General features: G+C 38.0%; 2 protein-coding genes across 4 annotated transcripts in view; both read left to right on the top strand.

The window, feature by feature from the left end:
• Positions 1-1,816: 1,816 nt before the first annotated feature.
• Positions 1,817-3,887, top strand: zgc:158868 (uncharacterized protein LOC791147 homolog). Its single transcript, XM_056766473.1, has 6 exons — positions 1,817-2,086; positions 2,464-2,518; positions 2,655-2,842; positions 3,061-3,225; positions 3,312-3,422; positions 3,541-3,887. The coding sequence occupies exons 1-6, from the start codon at positions 1,940-1,942 to the stop codon at positions 3,652-3,654; spliced, it is 780 nt and encodes a 259-aa protein (XP_056622451.1). The 5' UTR covers positions 1,817-1,939; the 3' UTR covers positions 3,655-3,887.
• A 1,085-nt stretch (positions 3,888-4,972) lies between these two features.
• ripor1 (RHO family interacting cell polarization regulator 1) overlaps positions 4,973-23,357 on the top strand; it is a 52,962-nt gene continuing 34,577 nt past the window's right edge. The window contains exon 1 of one of the 3 annotated variants that reach the window (XM_056766034.1): positions 4,973-5,131. The gene's annotated coding sequence lies outside the window, so the exon portion shown is untranslated. Of the gene's footprint in view, positions 5,132-15,073; positions 15,280-23,357 lie in introns of those variants that run through there. The other 2 variants (XM_056766035.1, XM_056766033.1) reach the window with 2 other exon arrangements.

Below are 23,357 nucleotides of genomic sequence, written 5' to 3' on the forward strand. Positions count from 1 at the left end.
TAGCGGTCTTTAGACGTGGGACGGGGCGTTTCCAATTTAAAGAGACATGACAACTAGCCCGTAAACAAACTTAATATAAATCATTGTAAATAATTTATTCACGAAATTTCCATATCCATTGCATGAATTTAATCACACTTGTCATTATCATTTTTCCTCAAATAAAAATATCTAAGGTTGATAATTGACACAAGACGCTGACCTAACCAGTGCACGAATCGAAGGGGATCTGGGGTAATCCGGGACCCACAGGAAACATTAGGGCCCCCCGAAAGAAAAAAATGTCTTCTGGGGGTCCCGGATTCCCCTAGCCCCCCTTCAATTCGAGCACCGGTTAGGTCAGCGTCTTGTGTCAACTATGTGAACCTCAGGCACATTAAATACTATTTTTATAAATAATTAATTTATAAATGTATAAATAAGAAATTATAAAAAAATAAGAATGCCAATCACACATCGACGCAAGAGCGCGCGCGCACATCCCACACATCCGCTTGCTGCTGAGCGCATGGATTCGCGTGCGGCATGAATCCTCTCAGATTCTCCGCTTTTTTTTTATTGGCAAGGGAAAATACAAAGAAGTACATATTTAGAATTCAATTATGAAAATAGTAACAGTAAATTACAAGTAAATAGGTTGGAAAAAAAAAAAATAACAACAAAAAAAGTTAAATAATTATTCAGTAAAAAAATAAGCATAGGTCTAAAGTTTTATGTGCTTTATTATTTTTAGAGTATGAAAGAGCCTGAATGTACTGTTATGCTTCATTTTTAAAAGCAATAAATAAAGGCTTTTGATAAGAAAATTTGCATCGATGGATATGAAATTTAGCAAGTAACAGTAGAAGTTTTGACTATAAAATATTCATTCTTTTTTGTATTACTTAATGCAAAGAAACCAAACAATATATCTTTAAACAACAGATAAAAAATCAAAAGCAAATGATGACTAATGCATTTACAACAATCAACCCCAAAAAGTTGTGTATAAGGACAACCCCAAAAGAGATGAAGTGCAGTCTCATTAGGAGCACCACAAAAAGAGCAACTTGTGTCTTTATCTTTGAAAAAAAGGTAAGTATGCTTTGGCTGGGTAAAATCTATGTAATAATTTAAATGATATCAAAGAGTTAAAGGGATAGTTCAGCCAACTACTCCAATTTGACGTTTATTTACACATCCTCAGGACATCCGAGATGTAGGTGACATTTTTTCTTGAGTAGAACCATAAAGAAGATTGTTCGGTAAATCAGCAGCCCTCTCTGCTTAATACAATGGGAGTCTATGGGGTCCACCTTTCTAAGAGTTCCTAAAGCACATTATTCCGAAAAACGGCTCCTGGTGACATGTTGACATTTCGTGAAGTGAATCGTTTGATATTTTCATAAAACTGAACGTCATTTTTAATCATATTAGCCATAATGTGCAGCCTCTGCACACAATCGCAATCTTCTTCTTGTAGTATTTGGTGGTGGATGGCATTCCAGCGTCTGGTACGTTTAGCGCCACCTGCAGAAAGAGAGGGTTGAGGTTGTACAGTATGGCTAATATTGTTAAAAATGACGTTCAAATTTATGAAAATATCGAGCGAGTCACTTCACAAAACGTCAACATGTCGCCAGGAGCCGCTTTTTGGAATTATGTGCTTTGGAACTCTTAAGAACGGCGGACCCCATATACTCCCATTATATGAAGCAGAGAAGGCTGAGGATTCACCAAACAATCTTAGATGCCTTACATAGTCACCTACATCTTGGATGGCCTGAGGGTGAGTAAAAAAATGGGAAATTTGAGTTCATGGCTGAACTACCCCTTTAAGAGACTGATTACTCAATAACAACCATTTACACCCACACGTCATGCATACACACTTACATACATGCACATGCATTCCATTAGAGATAGGGTGTAGTGGCAGAGACTGAGTCTCTGGCTGACAATGGCATGTAGAATATGTCACAGTGTTCTTGTGACTGGATCAAACCGAGGAATTGGACTTGAGTTTGTTCGCCAGTTGGTTGATTCACCTTTGGGTCCAGTTAAAATATTTGCCGGTTGTAGAGACCCAGATGGACCAAGAGCACAGGTAAGAAACAAAGAATGTCAAACATGTTTTCAAGTTTTCATGTTTCATTCTGTTTACAGTAAAGTTTTATTTGAATTTGATGTATTTTATATGCCCACAAAATGATGTGATAAATGTCAATGCGATAGATGTTACTGGCATCGGTGAAAGAGATCGTATTGACCATTGTGAAACTTTAAATGTTTTAGTTTTACATAGCAAACACAGATGACTCACTGTCACCGTGCCCAACCAGTTGGACAACTCTGCCATTACTGTTCCTGTATTGTAGATTAATGCTGGGTTATGTCACAGAGATGTGTCTGTAAAATGTGTCATTCAGTAATTGTTTTTTACATTCATACAACCTTCTGAGAAGCATTTCCAATCTGTTTCAGGAACTCCATGAACTAGCTCAGAAGCACCAAGATGTGATCACAGTTGTCAAACTTGGTGAGAAATTCACAACCAAACCAAATAGTTTATGAATTTCCTATATAAGTAAATTATCACTTATTCGATACAGAACTGTGTGAATATCCTTTTGTTTTGTGATGTCATGGTCTTTTAGTAAAGAAATTTTCTTTAGACATTGGTAGTTCGGCTAGTATTAAAGAGGCCGCAAAGCTGGTGGAAAATGAGGTCCAGGACAAAGGCTTGAATCTGATCATCAACAATGCGGGTGTGAATATACCAGGATCACTAGCAGACACGGAAAAAAGTACGATGGTCGACGTGTATACAACTAATGTTGTCGGACCCATGATCGTCGCAAAGGTGAGTACATCGTCAAAGACCCTATTTACATTCAAAGCTCTTACTTTATATTTATTATATATTTGCAAAATCCAGAGACAAACATAAAGGGTGACTCACAATAATGATTCATGTAAAAATCTATTTAAATCATAAAATATGGAGATACACAGTCTCTGAATGACAGCAGTGTTGTATATGTAAATATATTTCTTTCAATGACAACATTTCTTTTTCAGGATTTCCGTGCTCTCCTATGTAAGGCTGCAGCTCAATTTTCTCATCAAACAATTATGTCTTGCAAAAGATCGGCAATCATCAATGTCTCCACGCTGCTGTCTTCCATCACCATTTGCCCTGAAAATTTCTCCCTTGCGCCAATGTACCCCTACCGAGTTAGCAAGGTACCCCTGCTCTCTTACTTGCGGATATTTCTTCTACAGTCCCATTTCAAACTACAGTCTTATTGAATTCCTTCATCTCACCCCAGGCTGCACTGAACATGTTAACACGCTGCTTGGCAGAGGATTTAAAAAATGATGGCATACTTGTTATGGCCCTCCATCCAGGATGGGTTCAAACAGAGATGGGAGGTTCAGAGGTAAAACCTGATGCAAAACCTGTCCTTTAAAGTTTCCTTTTTGCTTGTTTTCACACTTCCCTTTTGGCTTACTTTCACTGGCATCATCACATTTGTCATTTTCTCATGGCACCCTCAGGCTCCACTTACAGCAGCTGAAAGTGTCAAAGGCATGCTGGAAGTCATCGCAAACCTCACAGAGAAAGAAACTGGAACTCTTTTAGATTGGAAAGGCAATAGCATCCCATGGTGATTACTCAACTTGTGTGTCAGTTGTGTTATGTTTAACATACTTTCACATTGTTGTCTGGAGCTGTCTTATATCTGAGGCATATCTTCCTGCTACAAATAACATTTTATACTATACACGATGTAATATGATCACAGAAGTCTGTAATATAGTAATGCTGAATGTGTATTGCATTTGTAGTCGTCACATTAAACTGTGTGTTATGTAAAATATAAAAAAAACTTTATAAAAACAAATTTGTTTCACCATCATTTATATTTGTGTTACAGAATGCACACACTACAATGTCATTATTATGATAAAAGATGCAAAAAGGAATGCGAAAAAAAATAAAGCAGGATAAGGTGAAAATGGAGGCACTAATAACCATAAGAAACCACCAGAGACCATTAAAGTGTCCATTAAAATTCCAAAACAATTGCCATTATTACCCTTATAACCCATTAGAATTTAGTTAGGAATTATAGATGGGGTGGAGATTAATATATTTGTTTGACAGGAATTCCTGTTGTCCCATGTTATCCCAATGTAGGTCCAGGTAAACATCTTACTTGGCAAAATCACAGTGATTTTTTTTATTTTGTAATTGATTGACATATTAAATATGCTTTTTTTTTCTTATTATATAGTTGTGTAGAGTAGACTACAATAAAGGAGCTGAATTTACAACATAGTTTTTCCAACTCAGGCGGACAATTAAGCAAGTAAAGAGCACCCTCTAGCGTACAGCATCACATATTCATTGCATCTTAAAAGCAAAGCTTCCGCTTGCTTGTTATCGGTAAGCATGTGGACACAAAAGTTTAAGGTACGTCATGGTTTGTCGAGCATAAAATCTCAAAATGAGCTATTTTAACTCTTCATCTGACTTAATTCGTACTTCTGCCAAGAAAGCGCATTATATAATAACAAAGAAACAAAGGTCGATATAAGTAACTTGTCTAGTTCAAATGTCCCAAACACAGTGGCCCATCCCGTTTCATTGTTCTGTTTAAAAGGGTAATCTTGTGAAAAAACGTCAATGTCAAAAAGTGTGTGTGTCTATTAATGTCAGATTTATTAAAAATGTAACAAAACAATAAAATCGTTCGTTTTCTTGATTTATTCGACCAAAATCAATCAAGCTGACAAAGGAATCAATGATTACTTGTGGTGATTCATTGACTGGGTCGTTTCATGTCATGTTGAGGAGAGAACTGGCTGGTGTGCCCTGTTGATTTTTCATTAAATATTAGCTGCTTCGTAAGGTACTCCCACTTGCCCTGTAAAAAAAAAACACGGACAAGAGGGTTTAGTTTATTTCAAACTAGTCGAAAGTAAAAGAGGTGGGCAGGAGCAGACGCGTATGGACTGCGAGGGTGGTGCGCGTTGTCCACGCTTTTTTAATTAACAATACACGCGCGCCACTTTATTACCTTTTCTCACGTTCACGTTTGTTTCTCCACACGGTGAGTCGCTTGGACATACGAATACTCATAAGGTAGGAATTCCTAGTGAATAAACTATAGCAATTAGAAAGCAATTTATTTATTTTAAACGTATTTTATGATGTATGTTTTGGCATGCCTCAGATTTGTTTGACGTATCTCATTCTGACGTAACTCCTGTGGTTCTGGGGAGTGTTTCTCTTTTCTTATCGTTTATCATCACTCGTTTGGTACCAGGGAGAGTTTTGCGCCAGCCTGTGATGTTCCCAATATTCCCCATCTATCACTTCCAGAATCAAACAGTTGTCATGGAAACCGAGAGTTTGCTTGCTTATAGTAACAAGTATTTGTGGTGAAAATGAAAAAAGATACAAGTGATCACGTTTGTGTTTTAAAGTGAAGACAAAATTGGCAAATGTTGTTTTTCACATTGTGCATGTGAAATAAAGTAGTTGCTTGCTTGTCTTAATAAGTGTTTTAATATTGCAATAGCCTGTTCTTAATACCCTGGATTGGTTTATAGGTTTCTATGGTTTATCAATATAATCATACATTTTTACTTCATTGGATGCCATTGAAGTCAAAAGGCTAACTAGAAAAATATTTTTTTTATCATAGTGTGTGGAAGGCATATTTGTGTAAAGTTATCCTACATGAGTATTTACTTCCTTGAGCATTAGATGTAGTTAAGGGGGTTATGTTACACTGGTATGTCACAGTATCTCTCTTGAAAGTGTTTTGCACATACGCATTCCAGAACTTGTGATTTGTGAAAACAGTGGTTGCTGTCTTCTGGCACCTTTCAACACGTCTCTTCTGCTTCGGTTCACCGTTTTTTTCTTTGTTTGTTCATTGGCTCCTTATTAACCATTAAGTAATTTCAACAATTTAAGTCATTAAGAGATCATTGAATATTTACTGATGTTTAAAATGCGCAGAGCAAAAAGCAGCTCTACCCCTCTATCTGTACAGAATGAGGTGGGTCTGGTGTGTTTGTTCAGAGGGCTCCTCCTCATACAAAAGTCAGTGATTGTGCAAGTACATTGACAATAAACACAGAAGCTCAAGTGTAATTGAAATGTAAGAATTTATTGGTTCTTAACTTAGCTAACACAAAATATGCTCAACTATAAACCTTTAATGCTCAAAGTTGCTTGCAATGTTTTGTCTGTCAAATGTGTTTATGTAAATGTGTAAGAATGACAGCCTTCCACGTGCAAGACGATATTGTATATATTGTCAATTTAGATGAGAAAAGAAAGTAACATGATATATTTCATGTGCTTCATTTAGTGTAATGTAGAGTGTACAGTAATACGGTTCACTGTTTAGTTGATACATTTAAGTCATTAGAAACAAGGGAGGTAAACAGATTTAATGTTATACCTTCTCTTCTCTGAACAGGAGGAAGTCATTTAGCCCTGGGGTATTTGCTTTTTATGTAAAATCTCCCCCACCCCCACTCAAACACACACCTATACATATCTATATGACTTTTTTGCTTTAACGTTATAGGATACATTTTTTCAAGGCTGCAGCTGAACCTTTAAACAGCCTTTTACTGTAGAGTTTGGGATACCTTTGTCTGCGGACTTGTCACTTTGTCAGCTGTTCTAGGAGATCTTCTCTTTGACCTCGGTCTAGTAATGGTCAGCAGAAAACAAACAGCAGTGAAGGGGAAAAACAGGAAAGTGACACATTACATGTAGATTACTAGGACCAGAGCTGTGTTTAACTCTCTAAAACTAAAGAAATGTTATATTCCGCTTCCATTTGTTTTTCTCACGCTTTTATTTCCTCCTCCACGATGTTTGTTGACTTTGATACACATACACTCTGCTTTTGATCTCAGTCCATTCATTCCATATGCTAACAATAATGTGTAGTGCGTGAATCCCTTTAAACATGCTTTAAAGTGATAGTTCTCCCAAAAATGCTAATTCTGTCATCATTTACTCACCTTCTTGTCTTTTCAAACCTTTATAACTTTCTTTCTTCAGCAGAACCCCAAAGGAAGATATTTTGAAGAAACTCTGTAACCGAATAGCACTAGCCCCACATTCACTATATGAACAGGGGGTGCAGTATACAACATTTTTCAAAATATCTTCTTTTGTGTTCTGCATAAGAAAGAAAGTCATACTGGTTTGAAATGACGTAAGGGTGACTAAATGATGACAGAATTTTTATTTTACGGTATCAAGTATCACCTTAAGTTTTGTGTGCATTTTAGGGTTAAATTTGACATCATGGGTCTAGAATGTCTAAAAGTATTGACCACATTTGTAAACGGTAATGTGCAGTAAAATATCCTAGTAGTTTTAAACACATTTGTAAAAAAATATATTTTGCTATTTATTTTGTTTATTTCATGTGTAAAGTTATTTATTATGTTTTGTGTCTTATACGTGCCGTTTACTAGAATATTTTCCATACAGGACCAAAGGGAACAACAGTTTACATGTTTTAAACATTGTACTAAAAAACACCTTTGGAAGACCTTCATATAAATTTGAGTATGCCCATAAATGCTTCTGGGATGTAAAAAAATATCTTATAAATAAATCACGTAAAAAAGTGTCTTGGGAGTAGGTAATGCAGAGATATCGACTGGTTCTTCAGTAAGGAACGAATTAGTGTCCATGCTTTGACCCATAGTATCATTTAAACACTTTGAGGTTATACATTCATAGTAAGAACCATTAAAACCAACCATATAAAAAGGAATATTGCCATATACATTTGTGAGAAAAGTTGGCCGGAAAATCCCCATTGTGCGAGGCAGATAGAGGGATGGCTGTCGGTGGTTACAGGAGGAAGTGTTTATTGGTACAGATGTGCAGGGTGCCGAGCTTCTTCCTTCCACATCAATGGCCGAACACACTTCGTGTCGCAATTTGAGCCTTTATGGTTTTAAAGAACAAACCAGAAAGTGATTGCGATAGGTTGTCTCTAGTCTGATCAAGCATGCAGTGACAGCATTATTTGGCACTGAACCTGATCTGTTAACCCTTTAAGGTCAGTCAGTGGCTTCACCAATATAGCAACATACTGTGAGACTGTTTCTCAGAGATAAAAATATCCCACACAGTCATTTGTTTTTGCCCTTGTTTACCAAGTCTGAAGTTATTTTGTTCCATACAGTGTTTCAACTCTGACTTTGATATACGACACGTGACAGAATTGAACTTTGGAGTGATGAGCGGAATACAATGACAGGAAACGTTTGGTCATTTTTCCCTCTGACCCACACTGTTTATAAATGTCTGCATTGGCCTGAGGCTTCCTGATAAAAGGGCAGGTCGGAATCGGATAATGACTAAATACTGCCGCTTAAATTGACTTGAAAATAACGAGTAGCCCTTTTTAAACCATGTTAAAGAACGAAAACACCACCAAATGGAATTATTAATGGAGAATTATTATTTCAGACAAATAAACTGTACATTTGTCCTATGGCGTGAAAGCCAAAATATAGAAAACAAACTGTTATTTCTATTATTCATATTTAAATTAATAGTATAAAATACCATAAGAGAGATTTATTTGAATTGTTTTTTGCTGTCACGTTTTTTACTTTTTCAACTACCCATGTATCAAAATAGCCAAAACGGTTTAGATGTAAAGTTATAGACAAGCGCACTGACAATGATTGATGTGAATGTATAAAATGGTCTGAAAAATGGTGATAATCGTGTAGATCATGTTGTCCAGTGGAGGGCAGTGTTGGCTCTGGTTTATCTGGATAGTTATTTCCATTATAGGGAGGGGTCATGAGTCTCATGATTGTCAAATGGTTTTATTTGTTTTTCATATTCATGCTATTCGGGTCCATTTCTTTGTTGTTTAGTTAAAAACAACTACAGGAAACTGGGAAAGAAAAACATTCACAGAATGTGCGTGCGTTTCTTCTTTGCATTTAACCAGATCTGAAACATTATCCGGTCTAGTTTTTACATTTTTACTTATATTTACAAATAACGTTTGTCAGTATGTCTGTTCTGTTATTCCTCCTGTGTCTCTGTCAGTGCGGTATGTCACATTACCAGGCATGTGGGGTCCTTTTGCAAAGCTCAGCTGTTTATGGGTGTGGCGTAAGTGGAAAGAGCAACAATCAGGATAAAATGCATCTATGGTAAATGAAAACAACTACATCAACACAACACCTGCAAAACACAGCTATCATAATGAAAGCTTTGTGGAAGAGAATGAGACATGCTATTGTGGGAAGAGAAAGATAACATTCATATCTGTCTCTCTTTCTCTCACTTTAGTGGAGGATATTACTTTGTAGGTGTAAATATGTATGTCACATACATACAACAGTTACCCCTCTCCCAGTCTAGAAATAATGATCAATGTAAAATTGAGCAATCTTTAAAAATATTTTTCGTGTTATGAATAGAAACATTCTGTACCATAGTCAAATTATGCGTCAGTTTTATAATTTAATAGATGTAAAAGTCAAGTTAAACTGGCTCTTAAAATGTGCACTCTTTGTCATAAGTGTAGACCTACTGCATCTGTAATTTGTTTTGGCAGCTTCTTTCCTCACATGACTGCCATTGCAGTCAGAGAAATGATAAACATTGGCTTCATAGAGCATTGTAGCTCAGAGTTAAAAGGAAACGCCTCATCAGAAATGGTCCCAGAAAAAGACACATTACAAATTTGTTCTTTGTTTTGCCTCCTGTTTAGCGTTTACCACAAAACTACATTATTTGGAGCCATTTCAGGGGGTGATGGGTTTCTAAATGCAGAGCGAAGGAGGATAAATAAACTGAATATGCAGAGTGTCTGTCTGGACGTTCAGTTCTCTTTTCTTTCTCTGCAGAATGAATTCAAACAAGTGGCTCAGCTCATGCGAAAAGAAACAATGTGCATGAGCTCATTGCCAGCCATGATCTTGCATACTCAATGCAGACTTTGCATCTACTTTTCACTTTCTCTTTCATTTTAGCCCCCCACCCCCTCATTCATTACCATCACTTTTCTCGGGATAACAGACACTCTGCGGTTTCACTACTGTGAATAGGAGCATTAAAATAAGATCGAGGGAGAAACCTTTTGTTGGAGTTTAATTACCGGTCTTGGATCAGGACCACGCTCCACATGCTTGGGTTTGGGGCGCTGGCTGCGCTCCACACGCCCACCGCAGGCCCGCTGTCAGTGTCCAATTCTAGGCAGAAGTTTCCTTGTTTTTACTGAGTGATTGGGAGTCTGAATAAGGTGTATTGTGAAATGAATGGTGATGTGTTTGATATTAGGAGGGGCATTGTCTTCCTAGGGAGAATTTTAGTGGAAAAAAATTGGAACGTGTGTAAATACGCTATGACTAGAGAATACCAGTGCTAACAAATAACATCACTGACAAGCATCTTTAAAGGGACAGTTCACCCAAAAATTAAAATTATGTGATCATTTACTCACCCTTAAGTTGTTCCCAACATGTTGTAATTTCTATGTTCTGTTGAACACAAAAGAAGATATTTGAAAGAATGTTTGTAACCAAACAGGTCTTGGGCACTATTGACTACCATAGTAGAAGTTTTCCCCACTATGGTAGTCAAAAGTGCCCCAGAACTGTTTTGAAACAAACATTCTTTCAAATATCAATCTTTGTGTTCGGCAGAAAAACAAACTTTATACAGGTTTGGAACAACTTGAGTGTGAGTAAATGCTGATGGAATTTTAATTTTGGGGTAAACTGTCCCTTTAACTTTATGTACCAGGAGATACAACTCTCGAGTTTATGTGCTAACTATGTCCTTACAATCGGGGTCACACGAGATGCCATCACTCACATTTCCTCTCTGCCTGCTGAGCAGCATGACCAGCGGAAGCGACCAATCAGCAGAATATTATGGCCTGGTCTGCAGGGTACCACCCTGCTTTAATCTAAAAGGAATTTAGCTGGAACGACAGATTAAGTAGGCTGAGGGGTCAAAGATCCACCCCCTGGGTCTGGTGTCCTGCCTTAAGGTCTCAGGGGTGGTGGGGGCTGGAGGTTCAGTGTTTCATAGAACGTACAAACTAAAATAAACTGGGTTGCGCAACCTGCACATTGGCTCTGTGTAAGTGACGGAGAAGTTTTGAAGGGAAATTTGGTTGGAATGGTCTAGTCTTTAAGGAATGCTTCAGCCCAAGATATTTTTGAATCCTTCACCCTCATGTCACTCCAAACTTTAATGATTTAGTTTATTCTGCAGAACACAAAAGAAGATATTTTGAAGAATGGTGGTAACCAAACAACGTTCCCCTCAAACGACTTTATGGACATAAAACCACTGAGACGTTCCTCAAAATATCTTCTTTTGTGGTAAATAGAAGACAGAGAAAGGTTTTGAATGACATGAAGGCAAATAAATATAGCTATTTTTGGTGATGTAGTGATATAGTGATGGACTATTGGGTTAGCCTTGTCCACAGGACTTCTATCTTCAAAGGTCAATAGAGACAGTATTTGCTGGGCCCTAGAGAATAGAGTCATAAAAACAGACAGTAGATATTAGCATTCCATAATGCTCCTCTAGGGCCAATTTTAGTAATCTCTGAGACCTTTATCTCATATGTCCATTTTAGTAACAGGATTTTCTTTTCTGGTTGGACACTTACTCTATTGCCAATATAATATCACATCATATCTGTGTAAAAGCATGGCGAGTGTACAAACAGACTCATCTAGTCATGAAATGAGGTCTTCCGAGATGACCGACCCAAATAGACTCCCATGCCACACGGTACAAATTTACTACACAGTTTCCATTTCTAGCAATCAAAATGTGATTTCTGTGCTGGCTAATATGAAGTGTGATTTGTTGGTGTGCTTGTTATGTGTGATATGTGTGCAAGTTATGAAATGCAAGAGCACCAGATGGAGCGAAACAGGTGGCGTTTACAGTGTGTGTGTGTTGGTTAGCATGCATTTCTCTTTTGCGTGGGTCAGGAAGTTATGGTGAGTGAGTGGGTGGGCGGGCATTAAGGGTAGTTGACAAATGCTGCAAAGACTTTTATGTATCTGCCTTTGAATGACTGTCGTTTACTATTCCAAAAATCATTTTGGCACAATGAGAGAAAGTCAGAAAGATGGTTTGGAAAAAGTGAATGTGAAGTCATTTTCTGAGGTTTCTTTCATGGCCATTTCAATAACCTTTCAAGCGTAAAATAAAATTATTTATTTTTCTCTTCATGTTTTTAGTTTCAGTGAACGGATGTGTTTTCTGGCCTTTTGGAAGCACTTGGTGAGCTGTGGTGGTAAAAAATAAACTCATTACCCCCATTCCCAAAACTCCTCCCACAAACATAAACTCACAGTCCTAGCCTTAGGCAGGAATACATAGCCAACCAAATGAGAGGGTATGCATGGTAAGGGAAAGAGAATCTTGTTTATAAATATATTTTTATATCCTCCAGTGGCACGCCCTTGTTAGATTAGAAAAATGCTTGTTTTGCATTATCAGAGAATAAATAGCTTGTTAATCGACATCATCACACCGTCTTGAATGTTGCGCCATCTTGAGAGGAGGGCTGCTAGTGCGTTCAAAACAGTGTTTTGATTTTCTTATTTGATTAGGAAATATTACTATGGTAGGTAATAGCAATACGCAGAGCCGTTCAGGAAAAGCCCGTTGTTCTTTTGATTTCTCCTTATATCAAACAAAACAAGTAACTGTACATATTTGAACAATAATAGCAGTATAGTTTATTCATCCCAAGTGCAACATAGGGTGTGACGTCAGCTTCATATTCTCTATACCATTGCAACATCCAAAAAATGTATTTGGGAAGCCAATAAAATAAGAGGTAGAACAGGAATTATGACAGAAAGTGACGATCAAGTACTGCCTCAACTTAAAACTGTGGACGTTCCCACAGGGAGTCTGACAGGCAGGTTGCATGCTCATGGGTTCAGAGGTCAATGAGCATGGAGGTGGAGATGGGACAGGGGTTTGGGTTCTAGGATTGGCATAAAAACAACAGCAAGTAACCATTATGATGCTAAACACTGATATGACCAGTACATCAACACAGGAAGAGGAGGAGCATGTGTGAAAACATGCTTTATAAAAAAATTGTTGAACAAGGATTTTGGAGTTGTCTCAATATCAAAATTACGATTCCTTTATCATTTATTCACACCTTGGTCATTGCAAACCACTTTCATCCTCATTTCATTCCAGTTATAAACATGAAAAATTGATGACTGAATATAGATTTTTATGTCACACACACAAGTGTTCTTGTGTAAGACGCAGACCATTAAAGTCAATCTGATGAGGAGCTCTCACACGTTTTGTTCTGTCAGCACATGGCCTGGATTTCACTTTGCATTCTGTAGCGTAAGTACATCATTTAGGTCCTATGATTTAGCCCTGGGCTGTGGGTACATTGTGGTGCACTCTCCCGGGCTAACCCACAGTGGGGGTAAATAGATGTGGGGGTGCGTGCTGCAGTGATTTAAAGAAGGAAATTTAGAATGGACGAGATAATGGCTGGATGGGTTTGAATAGGGGGCAAAAGGGAGGGGTAAAGACAGGGTTATGGGCAGACTCCATTGATCTTTCTCTTCAGGATCTGGGCATATCTTTTGCTGGCAGGTGGCCACGTTCACCCTTTTCAAACACATGACATCATTTTGGCGTTGCCGCAGCAACAACTCTGCAAGCCTATGAGATCAGTCACAAATCCTCTGGGGCTTGATGGTGACTTTAGCTACAACACGTGTCGCATCTTCAGTATTTCAGCTCTTGGATAGATCTTTTGGGTTGACTTATGTACAGTACAAAGCCATGTGCAGTACTCTACCCATGTCCTTTAAAGGGATAGTTCAAGCAAAGATAAAAGTTCTTATATCAACCTGACTTCAATCGTATGGACATGAAACCATTAAGACATTTCTTAAAATATCTTCTTTTGTGTTCCACAAGTCATACATGTTTTGAATGACATTGTGATGAATGATGCTCAAATCTTTCTCTTTAAGGTAATGTGTGTGCCGGTAGCATTGTCAAACACATTTCTTATAAACCCCAATTTGACAATATGATGACAGACAGTATTAAACTGAACTCACATGACTCTAAACATAACTTTTTTAATTCAAAAATCTTCTGAATAATGGCAGCTCTTGGTTTGCTGAGGTAGACTAGATTCCTAGTGTCACTGGCTGTGCCAGTGGTTTAAACATTGCCCTTAAGTATATCCTAGACCCAGAATAATCACTATTTCTAATTCTCTGTCCTTGCACAGTTTCTATCTACTCAACTCAACTTTATTTATATAGCGCTTTTTACAATTTTCATTCAGCTGTTCATGAGACATATTGACTACAAGTAAAACAACTAAATTCATGTATCTGCATCTATAGCCTGTTGTTCTGCCACAGCATTGTAGCCTAAAACTTAACCCATAGCTGTATTGCTCATTGATGCTACACAATGTTGGGCTATAAACAGGTTTTTGTAGTTTTATAATGACAATTCTGATCTCTTAGTTACATGTTCAATTACAATATACACTTTGCACATTGCTCTGCGTGCTTCAGTCAGAATGATGACTTATATTTGTTGTATGACGTCTCAGGTGTGCATCCACAGCCCCAAGCATCTTTTTCCTGTTGGTGGTGATGATGCTGTCGAAGATGGGGGTGTAATTCAAATATATGGGTTTCACTGAATGAGTCCAGGAAAATCTTTGTCCCTCCCATTGTCCCTTCCCCCTCTGTTTGGAATGCGTGAATGAAGTGTATTTAAAAGTCTTACGTGGGTGTGTAGTGTACAGTTAATATATACAGATGTCATAAATCCCTTCTCTTACCTGATACTGGCCTATAATGTCCTTACCTTGCCTAGTCACCCCATCCCCCTTATATGAAATAGGGATCGGCTTTTCTCGATACTCCACGCGGGCCACCGGGGTGTGAAGTGGGCACGCTGGGGATGGACGTCTTTTCATTTGCATGAGTTTTGTCCACACCCCTTGCGAGATAACGACAGGACCAAGCCTACAGCCTTGCCTTCAGAGGGAGAAAGTGACACACGGCTCGCGTCTGCACGATATATCGAGGATACTTTGCGCTACATTGCGCGTTGTTTCGCGGGGAAATCATTTACGTTCATTTCCTTTGAAAGTATCAGCTCGCTTGCGGATTGACTCGGATTTGGATTTAGACATCGATGAGACCAACCCCGGCGACAGACATGTATGTACTTTCATTGCTTATTCAATCATTTTAATGACGTGCTCGTCCTATATACAAACCTTTATTGACTACATGGGTTGTTATTTTAATCGTTGCGTGGGTAGAAACCGCAAGTGTTTGCACAGCGGAATATACATTGAAGAGCAAAGTATGATGCCAGTACAAAATGACTGCGTTTGCTTAATTGAAGATACTTGACAAGGCTCAATGCATAGTCCCTGTAATGTTGGCAATTCATATTTTTCTGTGCCTTGCAAATCAATGTGATAGACTTGCTCAGAGCCCTTGGCATGGAGGGGACGGGAGTGAGCTCAGTCTTGGGGTTTGATGACAAAGAAAGCTTTGTTTGCTGTTTGTGTCTAAGAGATTTGACAGAAGAATGGCGTTATCTCGGATGTTAATACTGAAGAACACATAGCGGAAAGTGCTCGTATTTGGTTCAAGCAAACGTAGTTGGTAAAGTCAGACCCGTGTGGCGGGAGCAGATGTGTTTGGGTTCTCCTCTAGATAGGATATGTTGTATATCTAGACCTCAGCACTTTGTGTTATTGCTTGGATGCCTTTCTTTTCTCCATTCCCATCCTTGCTTATGGCTACTCTGTTGCTTTAGTTTAGAGAATATCCCATGGAGCTAATCCTCCACAGCCTAATCCCTCAGATTGTTTCCTATGGAAGGGAATGCAGGCTCTGGTAACATAGCCTTTGAAGTAGATATTCAATCTAAATATTAAGGTGGAACTGATGAGTGTAAAAAAATAAGCATTTTGATGTGAAATGGCAAATGTATACTGTGATATGATATGTACTGTCAGTTGATCACATGAGAGAGGAGCCTACCCACAGAATAAACCCACCGGGACCATTTTAGACGGTCTGAGGAGCTTGTCCTACATTCAGATCCTTTTTTTGTGTCGGAAGCAAAAGAATTCTCAAAATATCCTCATTCTTTCAATCTTAGTGTCACTTCATTGCTATGCTGCGAATATTGTGACAAACCTTGAGGCAGCTGCACCAGCAGTTGTACTTTCTGGCTGTGGGAACACTTTCGGAAATCTAACAGGCTTGTGAACGCCATGGGACACACAATCTGTCCTTTGTGCCGAGTTGGACCGACACGAAGGAGCCTAATTTAGGTAATGATTTGATCAACAAAAAACACGCAATTGATAAGCAAACGTGTGTGCTGGCAGTCAGGCCGTCTTTGTTGTTTGTAAGATGTTTTAAAAGAGGCAGAGTTACTTTTTGGAGGGCGTATTGACAGACATTCAATACAATATACATAACTGTGTGTGCAGAGATGTATTAAGACCTTACTTGATAAAAGGTTATGTTTTTATTACCTTAGAACGGTGGTCACCAACCTTTTTGAGTCCGTGATCCCAGATGAGGTGAAAACACCAATTCAAAAACCAGTTGAAGGACTTTAATTCACGAATGACAGTATGACATTAAGTCGAGGTTAAGGATCAGTTTAGAAAGAACCAAGTTATTTAGGAAACTACTTTAAAAAGATTTGTTATTTATGATGCATTTATTTGGTTTATTTTTATTAAGTAAATAACGTATGTAGATGGAAATTATAAAAATAGGCCCTAATAATAACAACAACGCCAGTCATTCATTTTAAATCATTAATCTATTTACTTTTAGCCATCTAATAATGTCTTGGTAATAATTATCTGTTTCACAAAATACCTAAAAGTCGGACAATGTATGAAATGGGCTATCATATTAGGCTAATTGAAAACATAAATAGGATGTCAGCAGGGACGTCATCTATCGCATGAGATAGTACTGAAAACTTTGCTGTTTACTATCACTGACAGACCCGAGGATCATTCACAATTACAACTTTATGAATGAGAGTTACGCCACTGCATGCGCGAGTCATTTTGAGTGTGATCACAGACATCAGAAACACAGAAGAGCGATCATGTGCAGTCGCGCATCACACTGAATTAATGATAACGGTGACGCAGGGGCATCATTATTTACACAGCCATGAAAAGATTAATGCAGAACTTAAAAACATAATACCACCGAATGAAGAGAAAGAGAGATGCGCTTGCTGTTGGTTGCAGTTCTCAACCTCACCGGTAGATGCGTTCGTATACTGGACCTTTAAAGAAACAGTCGCTGCAGTTTTCAATCCAATTTGATTGTGATTAATTTTAATGTTAATATTTACTTTTGCAATGTTTTAATATTGCTAGTTTGCTTATTCACATCAGTCATTCTTATGGTTGCTCATCCAAACGGTCTCAAATGTGTAATATGATTCTGGAGATAACTTGTTGATAGAACTTAAACCTAGCGTAAAGGGATAGTTGACCCAAAAACCTTTTGTCATCATTTATTCTCTTTTATTGTCTTTAAGTATATCTTTAACTGTTATGCTTGTCTTAGTCTGTTTAAGCTGCTTTCCCAACCGGGCCAGGCTAAAACCAGGGTCGTGTAAGATGTTATTTCAGTATTGTAGCTAGGCGATGGGTAGAAACCAATGCACATGCATTTTTTCCTTCCCCTTTCTATCTACACACCCTCTCCGATTATTTTCTTTTTCATTTCCTTTCCCCAAAGAAATGCACGTCCTCCCCGCAGAGGAAAAATTGTCTGACCGTTCTGAAAATAGGCACACCTTTAGCACCATTCGACTTTTACTGGCTAAAATGAATGAATCATCACACCAACTATAATTTGAATGCTGCCGCTGGCTTTATTTCAGAGCTTAATGACCTAACTTGCTCTTCGAGACAACACACAGAACCCATACAAATACTAAAGGCTGTTCATTTTAAGTGCACACAATCTGGTACTTGTGCTACATTTTGTGTTGCGGTTATATTGTGTGTTTCTGTTTCTCAGAAATGGCTGTAGTTTAGCTTCCAGCATCTTTATAACCTTTTATCTTTTATAATGCTTTCCCTTCCACATAGGAAAAGCATATAATGCATTAGTTTTTCTTCCTGTTGGTCACACCTCTAGTTTCAGAGGAAGCACATATTGAAATGAGTATCTGGAGCTGTGTAGGAGGTTGGAGAGGATTCTTTGCTCTTCTGCACTTGGTCATCATACTATACTCTGAAAGCAGTAAATGGTAACGTGACTTTCCTGAATGATGGATGGTCCTCTTATATTCACACATACCTTTTAATAATTGCACAATTCTCCTAAGCTGGCTCCTACGGCAGTGGTTTCTGGAGACTTAAATATCTCACTTTTGTAGGATCTTTACATAGACTAATAATACACTCTGTCCTCTATGTTTAGACACACAACACTTGCACACAAGGCCCCCACTGTAGTTTGTGTAGCATGTTATTAGCAACGGTTCATTTGTCCGATTGCAGTGTGTTTCCACAGTAGGTGGTATACATTTTAACACAGATCGTTTTATCAGACTCGCCTCTGCTCTGAGCAGCTACGAAGTTTAGCGAAATTTCCAAACAAGTTCTGTCTGAAGGTCTGATCTACATGCTTAGCAAAACACTTTTACTGTTTTTGTAGTAATGCCATTTATTCTAAAAAGTTCAGATGTTGATATGAAATCGTTGCATATACAATCAGTCAATATTCACAACTCTGTAAATCCCACAACTTTGTGCAGACATGATGAACTTTGTGCAGACATGATGAACTTTGTGCAGACATGATGACTGACAGTTCAGCAAGCTAGTCAAATGTGAATCCTGTAACTGCACTGTTTATTAAAATTATTTGCTTGAGTGATTCAAACCAATTGTTCAAGAGTTCACCAGTGTGACTTATTCATTCAAATAACTGGATCATAGGAGTTATTTGTTTGTTAATCATACAACAGTGCTTAAGATAGCAAACGGTTTGCTCTGTTTGAGAAAAGCCAGCTTTGTAAAGACAGCCTGGGGCTTGTCCTCTGGCTGTGTGACTTCAGTTGTCAGTTATCTGGTGGATAAACAGGAAGCTGCTAACACTACAGAGCTTCGGAATTGAGAAGTATAACAGTATTGAAGAATACTTAGCAATGCAGTTAAACACAAACACTTTAACAAACACATGTAGCATAGACACATTAAAAGTGAACAATTTGATTGACAAAGGTATTCTTGAGTGTGAAACTACACTTTTCATTTGCTTCCTTTTCCCTCTTAAACACTGTTATCTTGAATTGTGGAGTGGGGCGGTTACCATGCAGTGCCGCGCATTCTTGCCAAAAGAGATTTTTGAGGATGGTTTTGTCATTAAATCTTAATCTCTCTCTCTCGTTCTCCACCTCTTTCAGAGCATCCACCCATTCGTCTCTCTCTAGCATGCCTTCCTTATAGCATAACTCTGTTTGCCGAGTGTGGATTGGCTGACCACCCACACACGCAAAACGAGTCTGTTTTCTGACTGAGTAGGCAAACGAATTCCCAACCTCTCCAAGTATGGGACTCTTGATGATGATGTCATTGGGAAGCAGAGACAAACATCTCTATATTTTTTAGAATAGGTTACTATTAAGTTTTGTTTGTGGAAAATAAAATTGTAGTTATATCTACAAACCAACATTTGACTCCAAATTAACTGTTACGGAGTAATTCGTTTGTTTGAGAATTTGATAAAAAGGATTTTTGGAAAATAGACCTCTACAAAGCATCAATAACGGTTAAGTTCTTTTAATTAAATGTAAAATAATAAACAATGAAATAATCATATAAATCCATATAAATATAAATTAAATATAAAATATATTTTTTTATTGTTAACCAGAAGTTAACTTCCAGTCAGGCGTGTGTGTCCGATGAAGCCGTGTGTTCGGCACCTGAAAATATTCTGTAAAAGTGAAATGGGCAAATACATTTTACCAAACACGACGTGTGATATGATCAAGCAGCAACTAGCGTAGAGAGAACCACGCTTTATTAATGCAGCAAACATGGCAGCAGTTTGTGGAGCATTTCAAAAGTGTCAGAGAAAGATACAGCACAGAACTTGCCGTGCCGGAATAAATCTCTGAACGAAAGCGTCCTCACCGGTAACTTGTGTACTTCAGACTGGAGCAGGTGGTCTGACAGGAGCCACGCTGTTCACTACATCCTTTGACATCATACAGTGGTTGCGTGCACACAACTCCATGTACTAAACAACTTTTCAAAGTATGTTCTGTGCATCCCGGCCACGAGTGCACCTTCTGTGAGAACAGTTAGCTTTTGTTGGCGGAGTTTGGAGGAGAGACATGAACTGAAATGGTTGTCAGTCAGAATTGCTTGCATGGATGATTTTTTTCATTTTGCAATATGTAGCCTATTACAGTTTCCGTTTATTCATATTTTTAGCTTATGATGTTGGATGACACTTTTTAATGACGTCCTTTGTTGTAGGGGTACAGAATACTGTGCATTCTTTTAGCAGTCAGTCATAGGCCTAATATATGCTATTCAAGAAGAGAGAGCTTTTTTTGTTTTCATTTAGCCTACTTGTTTTGCTCAACTTTATTTCAAGTTATGTTGTATTATATTAAAAAGCAAGACAAATCATAAAATGAATTTTGACCATTCAGTTTATGCAATAGTGAAAAAATTGGCTAATTTAAAAATAAGCTATGTTCGGTATTCTGACTTCGGCCAAATGTTTCATTTTTATTTGGCTCCGGCCAAGAATTTTCATTTCGGTGCATCCCTATAGAAAAGCTGCATGAATTTCTCATAGTCAATTTTGGTGAATCTTGTGTGAATGCTCACATGAAACCCATTGAATCACACTTGAAACATGTGATGACATGGCATCTGATGTCCACCCGTATTTTTTTGGCAAATTTGTTAATTCTGATATGTAGGCCCAAGAGAGACGTGTAGTTTGATTTACTGGAATTGTTTTTGATTTCAGGAAAAAACTTTGCAGGTTAATAAGTCACCTGTTGCTTCATGCTCATCAAATGGTTGTAGTCACACCTTTGAAAAACTTTGTGGGCTGTTACATAATGTAAGAACATTTAGCAACATCTAGATATTTCACAAAGAAAATGTGCCATGCCATTCAAATAAACGGCTTACATTTGTATCTACATCGATTGATAAGCAAAATGTGTTTCCAAGGTACTTTGCAAATTTAACTTACAAAGTTGCCATCGCTTGCGTTTAAGCTGATTGTCATTATAGGGTTGCCATAGCGGCATATGTTGAACCTCATCTCCAACATGCATCAAAGTTCAGTGCATGTCAGAAATGCATAGCTGAGCTGTATTTGGCCCAGTGTGCCATGTAATTCCTGGGTAGGCTGTGCATTATAGTACGGCGTGTATTTCTGGAGTGTATCATTATGCTCCGAGTGAGAGAAGTGTTATTATTCTGTCAGGACAGGACAGAAGGAGCATCTGCTCTGGGTGACTCACTCGCTTCCAAGAAACATTCACACACCGGCTCCACAGATAAACCAAAGCCACCACAAGAACACACCTATCATAATAGGCAAACACGTATATGCGGTTGTCATTTTGTCTGTTTTGTTTGGCAAACACCCAGAAGTGTAACGTTTTCAAAAGCAGAACATTGTATATGTATTGTCAATTGTTGTGACTGATCACTTACACCTTGTCAGTCTGCTCTCTGAGTTAATCTGCTTACACCAGCCTACTTTACAGACAACTGTGTCAACTGTCACAAACATACAGTCCAAATATAATGCCTACATGACGGGCAGACCTTCACAGCTATAGATATATAGATACATTTGTATAAATCTTTTGATGGAAGAAGACATCGACCTGCTGAACGGTCTGCGCTGTTTCTCTTGTTGACACACAGACCCAAATATGGTAGGAACAAGACGCACAGAGTTGCTGTTAAATTCAGAACACGCTAGTGTGTCTTCATGCATAATTATCCCGCTTGTTGTTCTCACAGTGACCTGCAGAACCTCAAGAAAAGGTCACAACAGCTAAGGATTTTAGAAACCCCTGTGGACCTGATGCCGAGGATGGGAATATGTGTATGTATTCAGAAAACATGGAATGCTGCTGATCTGTGGGTCAGACATTATATATTCAGAACAGACTTTTGCTCGTTATGTGTCATACAGAACAATATATTGTCTAGCTAGTTATATGAGTTTATAGCTCTGCTAGGTCTCACATGGGTTTAAACTAACAGGAAGTGAAGGTCTGATCCCCTGTTTCTCCAAGCTTGCTCTTAGAGTCCGTAGGCATTAAAATGAATACTTTACTGTTTATGGAATGAGTCCAGGGAGACAAAAATAACCCCCTCGAACGCTACATGTGTGTCTGTATCCGCACATGTCATAATCTGTTTTGAACCCTGATATCCTTGGAGAAGATCAGACACTTGAAGACCACTCGAATCCCATTACGTGCTTATAGCTTACAACTCTTAATGGGAGTTAGTGTATGGGAACGTAATGGTCATTCATTTTATATAGTGCAAAAGATGGATATTAATAGCTTTACTCCAAAACATCTAAAAACATTTAAAATTACTTGACACAACATGACACCCAAGCCTTGCATAGTCATTCATTCTTATAACCTCTTTGTATTGATTGAGAGTCTACATGGACTGTTTGTATTTAAGACATTAATTTTGTCAATAAGTTGACAATGAAGTGAATTGCATAAAAAGGTTAAAAATGATAATTTTTAGGTTGAAATGTTGTTTGTCTTTTGTCAACTTCTTCTGGTATCTCTAGATATCCTCCCTTCCCGTTCAGAAAATTCCTGGAGCTAAGGTCATTTGAAATTAGGGTTACAATGGTTTACATTATAGACATTTAACAAATGTGTAAACATATCAAGTAGTTTGGCTTAATCTGCTAAAAATTGTGCGCACATTAAATCAAGGCTGTATAGTGTATTTAGTAAAGACATTGACTCACTATACTTCCAAAGTATAGAGTGATCCAGTGACCTATAAGCCTCTTACGATCCAACCGGGAATAAACTGAAAGTCTTGAATTCATGGGTGGAAAAACTTGCCTGTGCAGCTGGGGCGATTGACATCAGAATACTTTTAATATTCAACAAATGTTGTGCAGATATAAACTGTAAAGGAAGAATGATGTATAGCTTTTTGATTCTTGTGCAGATGCATGTGGGCTATGTGGGGAAA

The sequence above is a fragment of the Triplophysa dalaica genome, chromosome 14, assembly GCF_015846415.1.
Source record: "Triplophysa dalaica isolate WHDGS20190420 chromosome 14, ASM1584641v1, whole genome shotgun sequence".
Classification (NCBI taxonomy): Eukaryota; Metazoa; Chordata; class Actinopteri; order Cypriniformes; family Nemacheilidae; genus Triplophysa; species Triplophysa dalaica.

What these genes read in the sequence shown, in the direction of transcription:
- zgc:158868 (XM_056766473.1), top strand. Translation starts at nt 1,940, where the DNA reads ATGGCATGTAGAATATGTCACAGTGTTCTTGTGACTGGATCAAACCGA. An exon ending in GATCACAGTTGTCAAACTTG is followed by an intron (nt 2,519 to 2,654) that starts GTGAGAAATTCA and finishes AATTTTCTTTAG; the next exon opens with ACATTGGTAGTTCGGCTAGT. An exon ending in GACCCATGATCGTCGCAAAG is followed by an intron (nt 2,843 to 3,060) that starts GTGAGTACATCG and finishes TTTCTTTTTCAG; the next exon opens with GATTTCCGTGCTCTCCTATG.